We start from the raw sequence: 20,456 nt of genomic DNA on the forward strand, positions 1-20,456 counted from the left end.
GAAGACCCCCCTCTCTGATCCCAGTCTTTACCCTTTCTTTACTCCCTGCTGCCTCCTATTGATGTGGAGACAGAGGGAGGAGAAAAGATTGGATGTGGCTCCTCCCCGCCAGGATCCCGGGCCAGGATCAGCTCTGGAATCCAGCTCCCACTCACTGGCTTCTCTTTGTCGCTGTGAATCCAGCTCCCACTCACTGGCTTCTCTTTGTCGCTGTGAATCCAGCTCCCACTCACTGGCTTCTCTTTGTCGCTGTGAATCCAGCTCCCACTCACTGGCTTCTCTTTGTCGCTGTGGGCCCCGGTGTTGTCCTTCCTTCTCCACCTAAGCCAACGCTCTGAGCAGCTTTGGGTGCTGAGGAGGGAAGACGACGGCCGGCCACCAGTCGGCGTGCCATCTGGCCGCCCTGGGAAGAGCTCTGGACCACAGGAGGGGAGGAAGGACGTGCAGCGTGGCTCACAGCCTACCCCGGGGCCGCTGCTGTTCTTCCTGCTGGAAGTCCAGCCCCACGTTTACAGGTGTGGAGATGGAGGATCAGACGGAGGATCAACGGAGATCAGGCATTTGGGGCTTTGCTGTTTCTCTCTTTGGGGCGCTTCCCACCTTGGGCCAGGCTGCTAAGGAGGCTTCCCAACAGTTGGAGGTCCAACAGACTTCTCAGCTCCAGTCCACGGCCTTCCATTTTCACCGGGGTTCTGGTGTCTGATTGGCTGGGACGCAAGTTTCCGCCCTAGGTTCAGAGGCAGGGGGCTAGGGTGAAGGCTGGGTTTCTTCTGCACTTTTTCTGAAGTTTCACAGGGGATTCAGATCACAGCCAGCTTTAGGATGGCAGTGCAGTGAGGGGAACTGAGGTGGATTCTACGAAGTGATGATTTTTGAGCCACACCAGGAAGAGGATGTCGGAGGTGGTCGCCTCTCCAGTAGGTGCCTGGGGCGGAGCTATGGGGCAGGTCTGGGTGGGACCAGGGCCCTGACTTCCAGGCAGCTTGGAACCTAAACCTTTCCTCCTTGCTGAGCCTTGAGGGTCCAGTGGGCCCTTGGGTCAGGGCGGCTCCTGGGGGCAGACTGGCGCTCCCCAGCCCCAGGGTGAGTACCATGTGACAGCTCTCGGTCACCTGTCCGTGTTCCCTCCTTGGCTGGTTTCATTTGTTACTGTCTGTCTCGCCAGGCTTTCCTGAGGGGCAAGACCTGTGTTTCGCTTTGGTTGCTGCAAAGCCCACAGGGGCTCAGTCAGCAGTTTGTGAGGGCAAGAGCTATGGAGGGGCTTATGGGACTGGAACAGCTGGTATTTGTCTGGCCCCTTCAAGCCAGGGGCTCACAGCCTCATGGGGCATGCACGCCTCCATCCCTTCGCCCTTCCCAGTGGAGGCCAAGCCGCTGTGAGTCTGTTTATACGATTGGTCAGTCAGGGCCCCAAGAAAGGGAGAATCGCACTAGGTTACCCCAGGAGCCAGGGGCAGACCCTGAGCCTATGCCTTAGTGATCATCTGTAAGACTCGGCCCCCTGTTCTGCAGAGGGAAGACCAGTGTGATTGTCAAGAAATTATTTTTCTTTGGCCCCTGCAGACAGACTCACCCTCCTTATTTCGTCTTAATCTAAATGTAAATTAATTTCCCATTCCCTGAGTACATGAAGGCAGAGGTCTGGACACAGAGTTAGGAGCCCCGATTTCCATTCAGGCTCTGCTTTTAGCTGTGGTCCTGGGCAAGTCCCGTCTTCTCTGGTCCTCAGTCTGTACCATCATAAACAAAGAGCCCGTCCCAAGCCCTGTGATGCGACAGAACCACCTGGGTGCCTCCACCCCTCTCCCCCGAGGTCTGGCGCAGTAGGTCTCCAGAAGAGTCCCGTCCTGTATACAGGCAGGAGGCGAGGTCAGCTCGGCCACGTGGTCTTCCCGGCCCCTTTACCCAACCCAGTAAACTTGTTCTCATTGATGAGGTGTCAGGCCCCTGTGGAGAAGCAGGCCCGGTCCTTTCCCTCAGCTGCGGCCAGTTCTCCGGCCCCACCACGTGCCTCCAGGCGGGTCTTCAGCAGAAGAGAAGACCCAGGGCTTCAGGGACAACAGGAGACAGTTGGGATGAAGAGTGCCGCTGTTGGGTGTTCCATTTCAAAGCATCAGCTAAGTGGACCAAAAAAATTTCTTTCACAGCTGAATCCAATCCTTAACTCCTCTTTTGTAAGCTGTGGGGAGACCTACCTGAGGGCAACTCCAGTCTCAGAGATTGAGGAACAGACTTTGTAAACGGTTTAATAATTTAGCCAGAACTCCGTTTGGGTGGTGACTGGTGGATATTTTCCTCTCTCCATCCCAGGCTCCCCTGAATGAGAATGAGCCCGGGCAGATTTCAACTTCTAAGTTTGGTGTTACCTTGAGGCACCCAGCCAGCCCACGTCCAAGCGGCTGCCTCCCCATCATTGGTGTGTCCTCAAGGGAGGCAGGCTCATTTCAGTATTGTTGTTCAGTCGCTAAGTCATGTCTGACTGTTTGTGACCCTATGGACTGCAGCACACCAGGCCTCCCTGTGCCTCACCATTCTGGAGTTTGCCCAAGTTCAAGTCAATTGAATCAGTGATGCCGCCCAACCATCTCATCGTCTGCCACCCTCTTCTCCTTTTGCCCTCAGTCTTTTCCACCATCAGGGTCTTTTCCAGTGAGTTAGCTGTTTGTGTCAGGTGGCCTAAGTATTAGAGCTTCAACTTCAGCATTAGTCCTTCCAATGAGTATTTAGGGTTGATTTCCTTTAGGATTGACTGGTTTGATCTCCTTGCTATCCTAGGGACTCACAAGAGTCTTCTCTAGCACCACAATTTGAAAGCAGCAATTCTTTGGCACTCAGCCATCTTTATGGTTCAACTCTCACATGTGTACATGACTACTGGAATATAAGCTCAAGCAAAGTGTATTCAGGACAGTAAATCTGCTGTTTAACCAAAAAAAAAAAAGGTCCTCTGACAGATTTCAAGGTCCTGGAAACCCTTCCTTTGACACTTTTGAAGGAAGGATGAGAGCGACCTGGCCTTGGATATAATTTCTCCCAGCTTGGGAACAAAGTCCAGGACATGGTAACCATGTTTACTGAAAATGCAACATAGCTTAAAATCCACGGAGAGAGTCTGCAGTTGCAGGAATGGAGACCTAATTTCATGAAAGTCTTTTCCTTTCCATGCCTTGCCACATGAGCATAACCCCCAGCATCCACACTGCACCAGCACCCTCACCTCTTTTCCTGGGCATTTACCATGTGAGTGGTAGTGCGCTAAGGGCTGTAGATGCATTTTCTCAATCTGCAGAGTTTCTGCACAACGGCCTTAGGAGGCAGGTTCTGTCATCCCCATTTTACCCCATTTTATGGATGAGAAAACTGAGGTTCCCAGAGGCAAGTGACTTGCCCTGGATTGCATGGCATGTAAGTGGAAGAGCTGAATTTGAAGGGATCCATGCTTCTAGCCTCTGGGTGTATTGCAACTTCGTCTGAGAGCCACAAGTCACGATGCCAGGTTATTGGCTGTCTACCCATCAAGCCTGTCATCCTTTCCTCATTATTCTTTGCAGACTCCATCCTTCTCCAAACCTTGGGCTAAGTGGCCACCCAGCCTTCCTGCCGCTGGGCTCCCCACCTGGGTCACTTCTTCGATGAGGAGGAAGGATTATTCCTCTCAGTCCCGACCAGCTGCCCAGGCTGTCCCGGTGCTAGCGCTGGGGCACACGGGCAGGCCGTTTCCTCCCGGGAGCCTCTGGTCCAGACGAGGAAGTGGGGGCTGGCAGCGAGCTGGGGGCATCTGGAGAGTGCCTTGGGTTCACCCCAGAGGGACAGCTGTCCCTTTGCTGTGGGAAGTTTGCCCTCAGTGGGGTATCGGCGCCTCCAGAAAGCTCTCTGCCTAACAGCACTTGACCTTGCTCTGCCTGCTCGCACTTTGATGACTAAATTTACATAGTGTTAGAATTTGCCTACTCTGTGACTGTTTGTGAAAGAATACCGGAGGCCTCTGTTAAAGAGTTTTCTGTCTCAGGTGGATCCGGAGCCCCCCAGGCTCAGGCCGCGGCACTCGCTGGCTTTGCCTGCCTTTGCCTCACCTTCCCCAGCCTCTTGGCCCCACCCTGACCGGGCCTGCTCTGTCCCACAGGAAGTCCTTCCAGCGCTCCTGTGGAGGACCCTCACCACTGCGGAGCTTGGCCCCTAGTGACTCCGGGCTCCTGGTTCTCCGTCTCACTGACCTCCCTCCTTCCTGGGAAGATGTTCCTGGTGGGCCTGACAGGGGGCATCGCTTCGGGCAAGAGCTCGGTGATCCAGGTGTTCCAGCAGCTGGGTTGTGCGGTGATCGACGTGGACGTCATTGCCCGGCACGGTGAGTTGTGGGCACAGCTGTACCCTGCAGCTCCTCTCTGCTCCCTTCCTTCCGTCAGGCCTTTCCCATCAGCCTGGTCTCCTGCTGCCACCCCCTGTGGCCCCCTCTCTTCTGCTCACTCGTCCCTCCCCCTCCCCTCACCCCGTGACCAACACGAGGGCTTCTGGGTGCTCTGGTCCCTTCCCTAACTGCTTTCCCTCCTCTGATCTTTAAAACATTATTTGCTTATTTCTGGCTACACTCGGTCTTCATTGCTGCACAGGCTTGTCTCTAGTTGCAGCGAGAGAAGGTTGCTCTCTGGTTGCGGTGCACAGGCTTCTCATTGCGGTGCTCCTCTTGTTGTGGAGCACGGGCTCTAGACACACGGGCTCAGTAGTTTCAGCATGTGGGCCTAGTGGACCCCTCAGCGTATGGGATCTTCCTGAACCAGGGGTCGAACCCAGGTCCCCTGCATCGGCAGGTGGATTCTTAACCACTGGACCATCAGGGAAGTCTCCCTCATTTTGTTTTTGCTCCAACTGAAAGAAGCACCCCTGGGTTGCCCCATCATTTTGCCTGTAGCCCCTGGGAGCCCAGAGAATGACCCAGGTTCCTCTTCCTGCCCCAGTTGTCCAGCCGGGATACCCCGCCCACCGGCGCATCGTGGAGGCCTTCGGCACCGAGGTCCTGCTGGAGAACGGCGACATCGATCGCAAGGTCCTGGGTGACTTGATCTTTAACCAGCCCGACCGGCGGCACCTGCTCAACAGCATCACCCACCCTGAGATCTGCAAGGAAATGATGAAAGAGACCTTCAAGTACTTCCTCCGGGGTAAGTCCCGGACCTGGGACCAGGCAGGGCAGAGCCGGTTCCTCCAGGCACGAACCCTTCTGTGCAGAGACATTGTCCATGGAGGGAGGAACCAGTTTTCATGCAGGCTGTCGAATTCACTCTGCTCATTGGCATCCCCTGTGCAGCCGGGTACCAGCCTCAGAAAGATGAAGTGATGTCCCTCAACTCTTAAGGGAGTGGACAGTTTAACAAGAAGAGGCGCTTGAGGCTTTTGAGCACTGAGCTCCAGGAAGCTGATTTTTCTCATAGGGGTGGGAGTAATAATGATGTTGTTGTGGTTTAGTCACTAAGTCTTGTATGACTCTTGCGACCCCATGGACTGTAGCCCGCTAGGCTCCTCTGTCCATGGAATTCTACAGGCAAGAATACTGGAGTGGGTTGCCATTCCCTTCTCCAGGGGATCTTCCCGACAGAGGGATCAAACCAGCATCTCCTACACTGCACGCGGATTCCTTACTGCTGAGCTACCTGGGAAGCTTCAGGGAATAATAATAGCTGACAAATAATGGAGTCATAAGACCAGAGTTTAAGTCCCAGCTCTCATGGTTTCCAGCTGCATGATTGTCAGGGTGAGCCCACCCCTCTGCCTGTTTCCTCCTCCGCAAAGTAAGGCTAATAATACCATCTTGAAAGTTCTTAGGGACTAAGAGTCCACACCGTGACTGTGGGTCACCAAGCAGATGTAAACCGTGGTCAGAGTTGGTGCTGGATAGCTGCCTGGGAGAGTAAGTTTGCAGGGTGGGAGGTAGGGAGGCTCCAGCATGGCCAGGGCCGGCAGGGGCGGATTCCAGTGGAGGATAATCCTTCAGGGCTGGGCCTCAGTGGAGAGAGCAAGCCGGACATGTGCAGGGCCAGCCAAGTGATGGGGCAGGTCTGGAGGAGGGGTGCGTATTTGCAAAGCAGGGTCTGTGGCAGCCTTTTTCCCAAGCCGTACGCCTCAGTCCAGGCACAGTTCTTCAGAGCAGCATGGGGTCGGGGTGGCCTGATCATTACTGTCCAGGATGGGGTCAGCCCCTAGGAGAAGGGGGAGAGCCCAGAGCGGTGGCTTGGGATCAGGCAACAGGCTGGCCCGGGGCCCTGCAGAGCTGCCTGCCAGCCTCTGGGACGTGGAGCCTCCAGCCCAGGCTCTGAGTTGAAGGCCTGCCTGCTTGTCTGCCATCAGTCATCAGTCACGAGGCTGAGACTTTGCTTCCTGGAGGCTATGAGGAGCCTTCGTGCTTTTTTCCAGACTTTTGCACTGTGATCATGGCCAAATTCTCTCATGCATCAGGTTCTCATGTACAGAGTGGGGACCTTCCCCCCCGGGACTCACCACCCCGGCCAGTCCCTCCCTGCCGAAGGGAAGGAATGAATTGACAGACAGCCTTGACATTGACACTCCCTTCCCTGCCCCCGAGCCCTGGCCAGGCAGGAGAGGATCTGGGTGTCCTCCCTGCCAGACCAGCCTTTCTCCCCATCTCCTTGTCGCAGGCCTCCTTCCCCACCACCTCCCCCAAGGAGAGTCTCCGGACTCTTGCTGCCTTTGTCCTGCCTCTTGAGTTTACGCCAGGACCCCTCCTGTCCTCCCCCGCCCCATCCCCCAACTAGGAGTGGGGCCTTCTGCCTTTTATTCCTGCCCTTTCGAGATCTCTCCCAGGCCAGGCATGAGTACATACGTCTGCAGGGCTTCAGGGAGGCAGCGACTCTGCCCTCATGAAATTACGCATCGGATAATGTCACCTGCTCCAAAGTTCTCCTGCTGTGTCATCTACCCAGCCTGCCCTCTCCCCAGCCACCACCACTTAAATAAAAGCCAGAAAGCTCTTTTCAGCTCGATAAGGTGAAAAATGGAGACGACAGCTGTGGCTTCCTCAGTCCCAGTTTTCCCCTGATGAGTATAACAAATACAACTGTCAGAGTTGGTATAATCAAACGTCAGATAAGATCACCAGCTGTTGGGAGGTCTCCGCGTAGGCAGACGGATGTCTTAATAGAGTCAGGATGGTTTGCAGAGCTTATCAAGCAGGAACGATGTGACAGCTGAATAGCCCTTTGCCAGCGAACCAAAGAGCTGGCCGCGAGCTCCCGAGAGGGGCCGAGGAGAAAGGACAGTGACGGGAGAGAAAGGGACGGGAGAGCGGAGCAGAAAAGGGAGATAAAAGGCCCAGGGAGGATCTGGACTCGGCTCCTGCTTTGGGCTGGAGGGGAGCGGGGAGCCTGCGCTGCCAGCCTCCTTCCTCCAGGAACGCTGGTAATGGAAGTAATAGCGACTATCATCTGTGGGGCCTCAAGCGAGGGTCTGGGTGAGGGGGAGCTGAGTGGTTTACAAACTTTTGTTCTCACAGTCCTTACCGTCTTCCTGTGAGGCGGTTATCTTTTCACCCGCCGACATAGGCATGGCTTGGTAAGGGGGCCAAAGTGAAACAGCGGGGGCCACACACCGAGGCGCATCCCAGAGCCCGTTCCCTCAAGCTTGGCTTCACCTGAAGGCGTCTCTTGGGTTTCCTGAGCTTCGAGCCCTGAGGAACAGGAAACCCAGAGGCTTGGGTCACCGTGTCCCCTGTACCACCTGGGGTGCAGCTTCCCTATGACCCCCCGAGATGGTACCACATATGGTTGGAAGTGTTCGCAGTGGGGCATCTTCCAAGCCAGGCAGGCGTCTCTGGGCCAGAGCCAGCGCCCAGCCCTTTCTCACTGCTCCTGGACCCGTGCCAGCTTGTTGACACTTACGTAGTGGTCACTGGTGTCAAGAACTAGGAGCCCCAAGTGTTTCTGGGTGAGTAGCTCAGGGACGTGTCTGCTCACAGTGGGTGAGGGCGCCGCCCCCTTGACTGGCCTTGGCTTGCATTGGGTTGGCCAGAAAGTTCCTTCAGGTTTTTTCATAGGATGTTGCAGGAAAACCCGAATGAACCTTTTGGCCAACACAATGGTAGGCGGGCTAGACAGCATCTTTTACCCCGCGGGAGCTGGTTCTGTAGTATCAGTCATAACCACCCCACCACCTCCAAGCCAGTACGTGTACTCCCTGGCTGGAGCTCTACCTCTGATGCCACGAAGCAGCCTCTTTCCTTTGGGGCAGCTCCTGCTGCCCACGTGTGAGTTTTTTGGGGAGAATCTGTAGATAGCCTTACAGGACTCTTCAGCAGGGAGCCAGGCTTGGACCTGGCTCCTGGGGGGGAGAACCTCTTTTTTTTTTTTTAATTTATTTTTGGTTGTGCTGGGTCTTTGTTGTTGCTTGTGCTGGGCTTTCTCTAGTTGTGGCAAGTGGGGGCTACTCTCTAGTTGCGGTGTTCAGGCTTCCCATCGTGGTGGCTTCTCTTGTTGCAGAGCACAGCCTCTAGGGTGCGCGGGCTTCAGTGGTTGCAGCACATGGGCTCAGTAGTTGTAGCTCCTAAGCTCCAGAGCATGCGGTCAGTAGTCGTGGCATACTGGCTTAGTTGCCCCTCGGCATGTGGGATCTTCTGGGACCAGGATCAAACCCATGTCCCCTGCATTGGCAGGCAGGTTCTTTACCACTGAGCCACCAAGGAAGCCCTTTTTCCTCGTTTTTTGAGGAAAGGTGGGTGAAATAGGGCAGAGAGGACCCAGCTACTCCCAGAAACTCTCTTCAGTCTCCTATAATTCAGCTGTGTCATCTCCCTGTTCAGAAATGGCAACTCTTTGGGTTTCAGATCAGGGGAACCCAATCCTTTGTGACTGCTCTGTCAGCTTTGCCTCACCCTGCTCCAGGCCCGCACTTCAGCCAGAGCCGCTCCCATTCCTGGAACCCTCACCTCCGCCCACCTCATTTTCAAGTCTCAGAGGTCCAACCTGCTTTTCAAGGCCACTACAAACACCATCCCTTCTATGAGGTCTTCCTGGATCATCCACCCCAAAATGACTTTCTGCAACATTTTGTCCTGAGTGGCATTGGAACCAGCTAACATTCAGGTTATTGGAGAAGGAAATGGCAACCCACTCCAGTATTCTTGTCTGAAGAATCTCAGGGACGGGGGAGCCTGGTGGCCTGCCGTCTATGGGGTCGCACAGAATCGGACACGACTGAAGCGACTTAGCAGCAGCATTCAGGTTATGCCTTTCCTTAGAAGGTCTCCCCGCTCTGCTGGGGAGCTCCTGATGGTGGGGGACATTGTTTTTGGCTCGTTCCCACGCTGAGCACATAGTCCTGTGTGTGCTTACAGAATTGAATTTGTGCATTTCCTGGCCTCTCCCCAGGATACCGCTACGTGATTCTGGACATCCCCCTGCTTTTTGAGACCAAGAAACTGCTCAAGTACATGAAGCACACGGTGGTGGTTTACTGGTGAGTGTGTGGCACAGCCTGGCCCGACTGAGGCTGGAAAGGGGCACCCCTGGGTAAGGCGCATACCTGTGAGATGGCCCATCGCATTTTACCCTTTCCCCACATGGTGACCAGGAGGCCCAGGGGGGTTGGGTAGCAGTGCCCAGAGCCTGTAGAAACTGACCTCTATAGAGCCAGGCCCAGACATGCCTGGGGGTGGATGTGGGAAGTGATGGCCCCCAGGTGTCTCTCTAGTGCTTGGGAAGGGCTCCCCCTGCTGGCTCTTGGAGGCATTTCAGTCCAGATACTGGGCCCTGCCCTGGGGGACTATGTTCTTATTCAGTGGTTTCCTTTTCCCTCCTGTAACGCTTCTCAACTTTCCAAACAGCTCCCACATCAATTTACCTCTCAACATAAGGTAGCCAGGACGGGAGTTGCTATTTCTGGGGTATAGGAAACTCAAGGCAGGAGTTACAGAATTTGTCTAGGGTCACCCACTGGCAATATGTATGAGCTGAAAGTTGCAGAGAGGGAGCTGTCAGAACTCAGCCAAAGAAGGCGCTTTGTTCTCAGAATCCCTCGGGACACGGAGCAGACTGGTATCCAGGTTTGGCAAACAAGAGGATCAAACTGTCAGAGAAAATGAGTCATAGTCCCACTGGGGTGTGAGTGTAGATGAGGCTTCAGGGTGTCTCTGCCTTCCAGAAACTTCCGGGAGGCCACCCACAGATTCAGCAGACAGAGGTGGGTCCTTGGCTCTGCGGGTATTTTGGGCGCAGGGTGGCTCTCAGGAGACTAATGCAGGGGAGGCTCCTGGAACAGCCAAGGCAGGGCCCGGAGTACTCAGCACCCCCAGCACCACCCTGCCCTCCCAGCTCCCAGCCCTGGGCTGTCACTTAAAGGCAGCCTGAATCTGCTGAGCCTGGAGCAGGGACTCAGGCATCCTCTTCTCTCCCCCGCTGGCCTGTGTCTACCCATGTAAACCTGTAGCCTCTCTGGGTTCTTTGTTCCCTGTTTGGGAAAGACTGTCAACTGAGGCCAAGCAGACTCCTTGAAGACAGAATTCTCTTTGCTTTGGAGTTTTAATATAATTCCAAACTTTGTACCAAGGGATCGGGAAAAAAAAACACCTCAGTATATATAATGTTTAAGTGAAAGTGTTAGTTGCTCAGTCGTGTCTGACTCTGTGACTCCATGGACTGTAGCCTGCCAGGCTCCTCTCTCCATTTTACAGGCAAGAATACTGGAGTGGGTTGCCATTCCCTCCTCCAGGGTATCTTCCTGACTCAGGGATTGAACCCAGGTCTCCTGCTTTGCAGGCAGATTCTTTGTCCTGAGTAAACAAATTAGGACCCGGTTGCATCTGCAGTCACCAGGTGACTCAGGCCTACGTTTCCCACCTTCCTCCTCCCATGCTTTCCTTTTGCCAAGAACAGAGACAGCCGTGGCTCCTGGCAGATAGATGGGGCTTTGTGGATTTGCCAGCTTCCCAGGAGATCCTCCAGCTCCACTCACTGGCCAGAGCCTTCCCAGGGTCCTGGGTACCATACATCCCCCACTGTTATCACATGTGGTTGTATGGCTCTTGAGAGATACCCAGGAGATAAATGAAGGATTATTTGTCTTTAAAAGGAATCCACACTCAACAAGAATAAGTCCATCCCCACATGGACTCCTTTAACTGGCAAACCACCCCTTGGGCATTTGAGCTAATATGGGGGATTTACCAAAGTGTGATTATACCAAAAAGTGATTATTCATTTTTTTGAAGAGCTTGCCAATTGTGGGGTAAATGTTTGGGCAAAAGTTTCCTTACCCCAAACAACATCAGTCCTTAAACTAATCACATGGGGCTCTTGCTGAGCTTCCAGGAAGGGCTGTCGGCAAGTTCCGCGTTCACATCCCGGGAGGCCCACTGGTCTCAGCCTCACCCTCTGAAGGATGAGTGCTCACTGGTGGCCCCACGCCATCTCCATTCTCTCAGCCAGACTTTCCCAGCCACAGATCTGCAGAGTCCCTGACAAGGATTGCATATAGCCCTTGTTCTCAGCCAGGTGGGAACTGGCCCCATGACCTTGAGAGCATGCTTTCCTCCTAACAAAAGAGGTCAGAAGTCCTACCAACTTTTCAAGGCCAGTACAAACGCCATCTTTATATAAGGTCTTCCCTGATTGGTCAGCCAGAAATGACTTTCCTGCCACATTTGGTCCTCAGTGGCTTTGGAACTGGCTGGTGTTCAGGTTATATCTGTCCTTTCTGTCTTCACATCCCAGGAGGTCCTCAGGTCTAGGCCACAAGTAGACTAAAGGGACTAAACTGTAGTCATCAGATCGTCCCATCTTATAACTGGAAAAACTGGCCTAGTGGCAAAGCAGAGAGACCCCCATACGGCAGAAAACAGCTGCTGCAGCCTTTTCCTGCCTTGTTCCCATCTAGGGGCTTAGGCAATCAGAGAGCTAGGGGGCTGCTAGAGATGCTCCTGCTCCAGAGGACAGCCAGACGGTGCCTGTGTAGCCAAAGCAGGACAGGGAGCTTGCTGAGGAAGGCCCAGGCGGTAACATCAGAGCAGGCAAGAGAGGCATTCTTTGTATTTCCTCTGGAGCTGGGAGACTGGGTGCTGCTCGGCCTCCTGTGCGGTGCTTAGTCCTGTCCCAAGGGCCAAGGGGATCTGGTTCTCAAGTCCTTGCTCCTGTTGGAAGTACGTTGGGGCATCTCGCTTCCTCCGTGGCATCCAGCCCAGCGGCCACTGTCTCAGCACAGCCATTGTGCCATGAATGTGCCAGGGTGGGTGTGAGGAGACCAGGAGAGGGCTCTTTGTGGAAGCCCAGGAATCTGATTTTTATGCCGCAGGCCCTGGTCCCCAGGGGAACTGCAGGAAGCATTTAGCTTGCAGACCCAGGCCTTTCAGTAAAGGTCATCCATTCAGGGATGCAGGATGTCGCTGATTCCAGGTGACTAAATCCTCCCATCTTAAAAACCAAGGAATCTCGGGCCTGGTAGCCAAGCAGAGAGACCCCAGATGGCAGAAAACAGCTGCTGCCCCCCTTTTCCCTCCCCATTTATACTAAGGGGCTTAGGTAGCCCACAGCGGTGCTAGGGTGCTCACGAAGAGTGGGGTAAGGTGGAGGGAGCCCGAGCTTCCAGGGCTGCCCACCCCTATAAATGAGGGATGAGGGAGGCCGGAGCCTGCAGCGCCTGAGCAGCCCTTCTGCCTGGTCCTTAGTGACCGCGACACACAGCTGGCCCGGCTGATGCGGCGGAACAATCTGAGCCGCGAGGACGCAGAGGCCCGGATTAAGGCCCAGCTGCCCCTGAAGGACAAGGTCCGCATGGCCCGCCACGTTCTAGACAACTCGGGCGAGTGGAGCGTCACCAAACGCCAGGTGGTCCTGCTGCACGCGGAGCTGGAGCACTCCCTGGAGTACCTGCCACTGCGGCTCGGGGTCCTCACGGGGCTGGCCGGCATCATCGGTCTGCTCTACCTGCTGACCCACTACCTCCTGCCTGCCCCCTAGCTGGACCCTCCAAGGCAGGACCTGCTGGGTCTCCATCTTCTCAGAGACTGGAACCAGGTAACAAATGCATCGGGTTTGTACAAATGCACCCAACCCCTCGACACACGCACTCTGGATCTGGGCTGGAGCCCTGCCCTGGGCCTACCTTTCCTCTGGGCACATACTACATTCTGTCCGAGGCAGGGAAGCAGCCCTCTGTCAGCAGATGATCCTTTCCACCTCCCCCAGAGCCCCTCCCTCTGGAACCCCCCACAGAACAGTGTCCATGAGGGTGTGGCAGTAACATTGAGAGACTATTGTTAATTTCTTGTGGGTGGGGGTGAGGAGCACTCTCAGGGGCCGTCACCAGTGTTTAAACCTGGGAGGGTCCCTGGGCCTGAACCATCTCCAAGCACGTGCCCCATCATGGCCAGAATGTCCTTTTAGTGGACATCGGGGAATCAGTTTGGACCAAAGGCTGCCACCTTCAAGCAGGACTCCCCCATAGACTGAAGCCCTCAGCCAGGATATAGGAAGGATTCCCTTGTGGGCAATGCTATATCCGGGCAGAGGCCAGGCCTCTTCTGAGATGAGCCACTGTCCCCCCGTGGCATTTGCCCAGCACTCCCTGCAGCTCGCTCCCTGCCCCCTACCACTCTACCTCCCAGAGCTCTTGGTGGTCCCCGTGCACCTGGATGTTTCTTGCCTCTGTGCCTTTGCCTTGTTGCTCCCCAATCTAAAATAACCCTTCTGCCACCCCCCCCCCCCAACCTGTTACCTTTTAACTCAGGCACCACCTGAAGCTCCAGGTGGGGTTAGATGCTGTGGGTTACCACCCTGCCACCACCATCATGTTTTACCTGAATCCACAGTATAATCAACCAAAAGCTGGTTGGTCTCTCCTCCTAGACTGTAAGCTCTTTGCGGGTAGAAACTGTGTCTTATTCATTTCTATTCCTGGTGCAGAGCCTGAGTTGCCACTGGTGCTGAATAAAGTGTGTTGATCTGAAATGCCCCATGCTGCCAGTGTACCCCCAGCATCACTGACCAACTGAGGTCCCCAGACTCTGCTCAGACCATTTGGGCTTAAGTGTGGCCTCCCACACCAAGACCTGGGCCCCTCACTCCCCCAGCCCCAGAAGGTACAGTTGCCCTCTTGACTTCATCCAGGAGGACTCAGCCAGGTCCAGACGTACCTGTGTGAGAGGAGTGGAGGTGCTGGGGCAGCCTCACATCCACGTACTCCATCTTCCTTCCCCAACCCAATTAGACCAGTGTGGACATCAGCTTCCCCTTGCCAGAGCCGGCAGACCTGCTGATGTGTTGATCCTGCGGCCAGCAGCCTATTAAAGCCAGAAATGAGTGTGACAAATGCGACTGCTGTGGTGGCCACATTCAGTGCCCCTTTCCCCAAGCTGCTCATACGTTAGAGACCAGCTCATTAACTCACTGCAAACCCAGAAGGGGCTGGGGCTCATCAAGGAAGCTGCAGAGTGGGTCCAGGGCTGGATGAGAACAGCAGAGGGTGGCTGCTTCTGCGGTTTGAGACCCGGCAAGAGGGGGGAAAGAAGGGAAGGTGTGGACCCCTCCCAGCACCATTACCCCAGTCATGGAGAAGATGGCTCCTCGTGAAGACCTGTGACATGCTGACACCACTGCGTTGTAACACCCGGAGGTAACATAGTGATTATTCTGATTCTCGGCCCAGCGGGATGAGCTGGTTTGGGTCAGAGCCACGGTTCAGAACTCTGCTGTGTCCCAGGGCCTGCTGGGAGGGAGCAGACCTGGGATCCCTGTGGCCCATGATGCTCTCCTATCTGTGTGACCTCCTGTCTTCATGATGTTTATGTCAAGGAATCTAATATATGGAGGACCACAGAAACCCTTTGCAAACCGTAAAGCTCGAGTTATTTTCTTCCCTGCCCCAGTATACCGAATTGGATGCAAGAATGTCAGAGGATGGCCAATAGGGAAGGTGTGGGGAAAACGCCATCCCGGCCTCCTCTTCCCAGGCTTGGTGGCCCAAGGCGGCCTTACAGGAGTCCTGCTTCTTTTGGGGCATCACTGCGTGTCTAGGTCGCTCCGGAGCCCCTTGGATAAAGCAAGAGCATGTCCCCCGCCCCCACAAGCCCTGGTTCCACGACCCGGCGGCACCCTCCGTTCCGGCCGGCAGGTGGCAGCACCCGCCCGGATTGGGGTCGGGCTTTGGCGGCCAGCGCTAGCCAAGCGATCACTAACTTTCTCCCGGTGGCGTTCCCTTCTCTCCTCCCGGGCCGCAGCCGGCGTCAGATTCCCCGGTAGCGGCGGAGGCGCGGGCGCGCGGCCGGGCCCGGGGCGCTAATTAACAAGCCGTGAGGCTCGCCGCGTCCTCTTTACTGGAGCTGCGGGACCCGGGCGCCGCGGGGCGGAGGGACGTGTCCCCATTCCACCCGTGTGCCAGGGTGACCGGTCTCCCACCCTCCAGCCGCGTGCTCGGGCCCTGCTGCTCTCCGTTAACCCACTTGAGGCCTTACCACCCCGGCGAGGAGCAATAAGGACGCCGGCGAGGGCTGCAGGCATATCGGTCTCCAGGTGCGGGATGAAGGAGACAGGCATGCCGCTAAAACCATCCCCAGGCCCAGGCCGGCCCTAGGGTGCTTAGCAGAGCCTTACTGTCCAAAGCACCTCCCGCAGCTGTCTCCTGAAATCTCCCATCTCTGAGAAAAAGTGCAGGAGGCAGAGCTAGAATTTGAGGCTCAGAGGTTGAGCCCCGGAGGCCCACGTAACCAACAGGCATAATCCCACGCTCTGGACCCCTAGTTCAATGCCCCTCCCACTACCTGCAGTGCCTCAGGTCTTTAGATAGGAGTTGTCCTCAACTCTTCTTCAGATGTTCAGTCTCTGTCCTTGGAGAGGGTGAAGGGAAGGGCAGGGTAAGGTTTAGGGTCCTCCATTAAGGAGCCACCAGGGCTAGAAATTGGATGGGAGGGGGACAGCCAGGGCGGCTGTGACAAAGGCACTCCAGATTAAGAGGAACCTGTCCTAGAGGCAGGAGAGGGAGCTGGGTGGCAGTGATGACCCGAGGCCACATGGGGTGGACAGGAGAGACCCCAGAGATGCCGGATGAGAAGGAGGAGAACGCAGGAGGTGCTGAGGCACTGTGGGCCGGCCCTCCGACTCCTTCCTGGAAAGGGGAGACTTGGCTGGTAGCTCCTCCATCCCACCAGCAGAACTGAGGCTGCACCCAGCTGGGGCCCAAAGAGCCTCCTCCCTTTGCTCCCCACCATCCCCTCCCCATCACTCAGATTCCAATACAATTTCCAACTAACCAGCATGTCGATAGAACAAGTCGGGCAGCCGGATTGCTGGCCAATTACAGGAAATCATTCTGCTCCACAGCTCAGCGCCCAGGGAGAGGGAGGAAGGGAGGGGATGTGAGGGAGCAGGCACCCAGCTTGCAGGCTGGGAAGGGGCTCTGGCTTCGGGTGGGGCATGCAGTCCCCAGGGAGGGACTGGGGTAGCAGAGCTGGGGTGGATAGGGGCTGGGGGGTGTGGGCCAGCAGGGGTTCTTCCTCATCAGAGCTCTCATGCCCCAAGCCACAAAGATGAGCGCCAGGAGGAAAGGTGTCTGATTGGAGTAGAAGGGGGCAGAAGGGCAGATAGTGAGATCAGTCTCCTTCAGAGTCCAGTGTTTGGGAATGAGGTTGGTACCCAGGCTTCCCTGGCCCAAGAGAACTCTGAAGGATCATCCCAATACCCGGAAGTGGGGCTCACAAGGGCAGGACCTGTGCTTCAGATCCAGCCATGGACCAAGGGGTCTATGGGGACCAAGGGGTCCAGATCCCCCCAAGGGGATCCTGGGGGGACAAGGAGAAGGAGTTTAAAGGAGAGGCAGGGAGGAAAGGTGCTGCAGGTTGCGCTGAGTGGTCCAGCAACAGTCTCACTTGGTGAAGGGATAAGTCTGGAAGCATCCTTCAAGACTCCAGAAGGTGGGACACAGAAACATGGGAGGGGACAAACTCTTCCCCACTTACCTTCCCAGCGCCTCTGCCTGGCCTTCAAGAAACTTTTGCTCCTCTCAAAGGGCCCTCCTCCCCCTCTCTCTCCATCCATCTGAATCTATCCCTACCTCCCTTGATGAGCCAGATGCCTGTTTGTCCCTGCCCCCCCCAGCTCCCACCTGCATCCCTCACCACATCTTTCCCAGAACTGCCTTAACTACCTCCTGGCCTTGCCACCCAGTAGACCCTGAGGTCCCCCTGATTCCCAGCACCAATGATTAGCTCCCTTGAGTGGTGCTGGGGCTCTATGCCAAAGTAGTGAAAGATCCTCGACTTATAGGAATTTCTCCAGGGACTAACTCCACCCAGCGACTGACTACTGTTGCTCTGTTTGTCTTGAACCCCAAAATGAGTTAGGGGTGATCCAGTGATCCCTTCCCCTGCTCCAGGCTGTAGCCACCTCCCGGAAGCCCCCTTCCCAATTCCTCAGCATCTTTCTGCTCCTTCTCTGCATTCTAAGCTCTCTCCTTCAAATCCCCATCAAAGGTGGGACCTGGGTTAGATTCACCCCCACCCGCTCCCCCACCCCCCGCACCCCACCTTGGTCATCCCAAGGGTACACAGCCAGGCAGACACCCCGGAGAGAAGAAAGATCTCTGCGCCCCATGCACCAGGCACTCAGTTGTGCTCAGGAAAAATGCTGAATGAATGCAGTTGACTGGCAAGGCCGGCATCAAAGTGGTGGGTGCATTGAGAGGGAGGGTCAGGGCCCTGGGGCCACTCCTACCCCAGGATCCCTGCCCAAGTCCACAGGCTTGGACGTCCGGAATGGGGGTATCAGGACTGGCCCGATTGTACAAAGCAGGCGCCCTCGGCTCTGCGAGATTGAGATCCAGCCGCGACTCGGACCTGGAAGAGTCGCCCTTCGCGGGCCCTCCCTCGGGCGCTGCCTCTCGCAGACCCACGGCCCAGTACTCGGCGATCCGGAAGAGGGCGTCCCTCCCGCCGTCCCTCCCGCCCTCGTCCTCGATGCCCCCGGCCGGGCGCGCAGCGCTCCGCCGCCCACAGGCTCCGCGCCATCGACCGGGCCTCGGGGACCCGGGCGCACCGCCCCTCCACCCCTCGCTTTTCGCTTTTAATTGAAGTTTGTTTGAGCAGAGTGCAGAGCGGGCAGAGGCAGAAACCAAATATTTAGTTGCTGCAAATTGGCACCTCCAGATCAATTACCCGGCCCGTGTCAGGGCCTGCGCCGCCCCCAGCGCCCGGCGGAATCTCAATGCCGGGCCGCCCCCACCCGGGCAGCCCGCGCCGCCCGCCTCCACCCCGCTGCACGTTTCTCATCAGCTCCAGCCATACATCACCCGTGGCCGCGAGGGGAACAGATTTTCAATGGGGAAAGTTCCCCGGGAGGGTCCTCGTTGCTGATTCCCGCCGCGCCCTGTGCTGTCTGCCCTCCACCCCTCCCGCCCTCACCCGGCCTGTCAGATTAGATGCGAACAGCCCGGAGCGAAGAGTGAGATAAAGAGGGAGGTCCAAGGCAAGGACTTGCGGTCACGTGGATTGACCCAACCTTAGTAAGTCCGCTTATCTTCTGAGTGACTCAGGACGATGCCTTATGCTCCTTGAACCTCAGTTTCACCACCTGTAATATGGGGCTCAACCTTCACCTTGCGGAGTTGGGGGGGGGGGCGGGCAACACTGCAGAGGGACCCTGCCTGGCTCGGGGCTGGCACATCGTGGCTCTACTTCTTAGCTCTGTTAGGGGGTGAACATTCTTCTAGAATGAAATGAGGGACCTTGGGTTTGTAAGCACTTCAACCAAACTACTGGTGAATACCCAAGGGAGAGCGGGGGGCACCCTGGAGTCCCTGGCAGAAGCTGGGCAGGCCAGGACATGTGGGGGCAGGCTCCATCAGAGAAGGCTTTAACCAACAGCCCGGGTGCATCAGGGTGCAATCAGAAGAGGAAGTGCTTCTCCAGTACCAAGGTCTGAGAGTTAGCTGGGCCTGAAGGCGAGCCGGGACCTCAGAGGTGGGCCAGGGAAGTCAAACAGGAGGCAAGGGGGCAGGGCACAACTTTTGAAAAACTGACATAGCCCAAGGACACAGCATAAACTGATTAGACTCAAATGGGTCCAAGATGGCAGACAAGCCAACTTCAACTAGCGCTTGACCCTCAATCAGCAAGCTAAATGACACACCCAGAGGCACCATGACAGTTCCAAGGCACCATCAAAAGGCCAAAAATTGGGCAGTGGCCCAGTTCCTGGAAATCTCCACCCCTTCCCCAAATTGTTGAAGTAATCCTCCCACTCATTAGCCTATGAAGTAATCCAGCCCATAAAAGCTGACCACGCCATATGTCACAGGGCTGCGCTTGCCCTCTGCAATGGCCCACGCTATGGAGTGTGTTTCCCTGTGAGTCAACCCACTTCTTACCTATCCCTTTGTCTCTCACTGAATTCTTCCTGCAATGAGACATCAAGAACCTGCGCTTCATTACTGTGGGCTTTGGCTGGGGGTTCGAGTCCTAGACCTGTGGGTTAGAGCCCCAATCGGAGGTAAATGGTTTCAGAAGGAGGCTGGAGGGATCTGAAGGAAGGGCACCAAAAACTGTACCAGGAGGCCATGCCCGTGGCGGGGGCATGGGGGCAAGCCCTGCAGGGGAGTTGGAAAACTGGGCTGCAGCTGAGGCTTGCCTTTTTCTTGCTGTGTGACCCTGCGCCAGTTACTTAACCTCAGTTTTCCCATGTGTAAAATGGGGTTGACACCCTCTCCCTCCCAGAGCCTTTGTGAAGAATAAAAGAGATGATATCTGGGAGAGACAAGGAAACTCCCTGATGGACTTGGAGGGAATGGTGCTGAGTCTGTGCGAGTTCCCATGCTCAGCCTCACTTCCATTCCAAGAGCTTCCTTAAGGGAATTGGAGTTAAATGGTTTGGCATTTTTAAATGGCTGCCCAGTCAAACAAAGTGACAGGCGCTCTGAGTGGAATGGGAGGAGAGGGGGAGGCTGTGAGTCCCAGGTTTCTTGCTCTGAGAGCCCTTCCTTCACCCATCTCACCTTAAAGAATCTCCGGGCTGTCTGTCCCTCCTTCCCACCTCCACCTCCTCTCAGCCAGAGACCTTTGTCCCCACCGCAGGGCAGGAGTCACCCATGCCTAGAGGAAAATATTCTCCTATCAAGTCCTCATGGAAGTCAAGGCTAAAGCCCCCATGGTAAGTAAACTCACTCCTCACCTTCTCAATTTTCCCAGCTGTGAAATGGGACCACAGATGGTGAGCCATTAATTACAAGGCGGCTTTTGGACTGGTAGGCGACTTCTAAAAGCTTCTGAATCCATTGCCCCACCGTCCACACACCTCCTGCCCGCCCCTTTCCCACACCTGCAACAAGATTATCTCCGCTGGCAGGAACCCCACCAGCCTCCTTGGGGATGGCCACCACCATTTGTCAAGTCAGGAAGTCCATCTGATGGTCTACCTTAAATGTCTCACTGCTTCCTTCAGGGAAAAGTTAAAGAACGAACAACAAAAGATAAATGC

General features: G+C 55.8%; 1 protein-coding gene across 7 annotated transcripts in view; it reads left to right on the forward strand.

Annotated features, from left to right (window-relative positions):
• Window positions 1-14,637, forward strand: part of DCAKD (dephospho-CoA kinase domain containing) — a 29,023-nt gene extending 14,386 nt beyond the window's left edge. For 5 of the 7 annotated variants that reach the window (XM_065910542.1, XM_065910544.1, XM_065910548.1 and 2 more), the window contains 4 exons: window positions 4,124-4,345; window positions 4,953-5,156; window positions 9,372-9,459; window positions 12,662-14,176. In XM_065910542.1, the coding sequence (XP_065766614.1) occupies window positions 4,234-4,345; window positions 4,953-5,156; window positions 9,372-9,459; window positions 12,662-12,953 (696 nt within the window). In that variant the 5' untranslated portion in view covers window positions 4,124-4,233 and the 3' untranslated portion in view covers window positions 12,954-14,176. Of the gene's footprint in view, window positions 1-4,123; window positions 4,346-4,952; window positions 5,157-9,371; window positions 9,460-12,661; window positions 14,177-14,202 lie in introns of those variants that run through there. The other 2 variants (XR_010659719.1, XM_065910546.1) reach the window with 2 other exon arrangements.
• The last annotated feature ends 5,819 nt before the right edge of the window (window positions 14,638-20,456 follow it).

The sequence above is a fragment of the Muntiacus reevesi genome, chromosome 18 (genome assembly GCF_963930625.1).
Source record: "Muntiacus reevesi chromosome 18, mMunRee1.1, whole genome shotgun sequence".
Classification (NCBI taxonomy): Eukaryota; Metazoa; Chordata; class Mammalia; order Artiodactyla; family Cervidae; genus Muntiacus; species Muntiacus reevesi.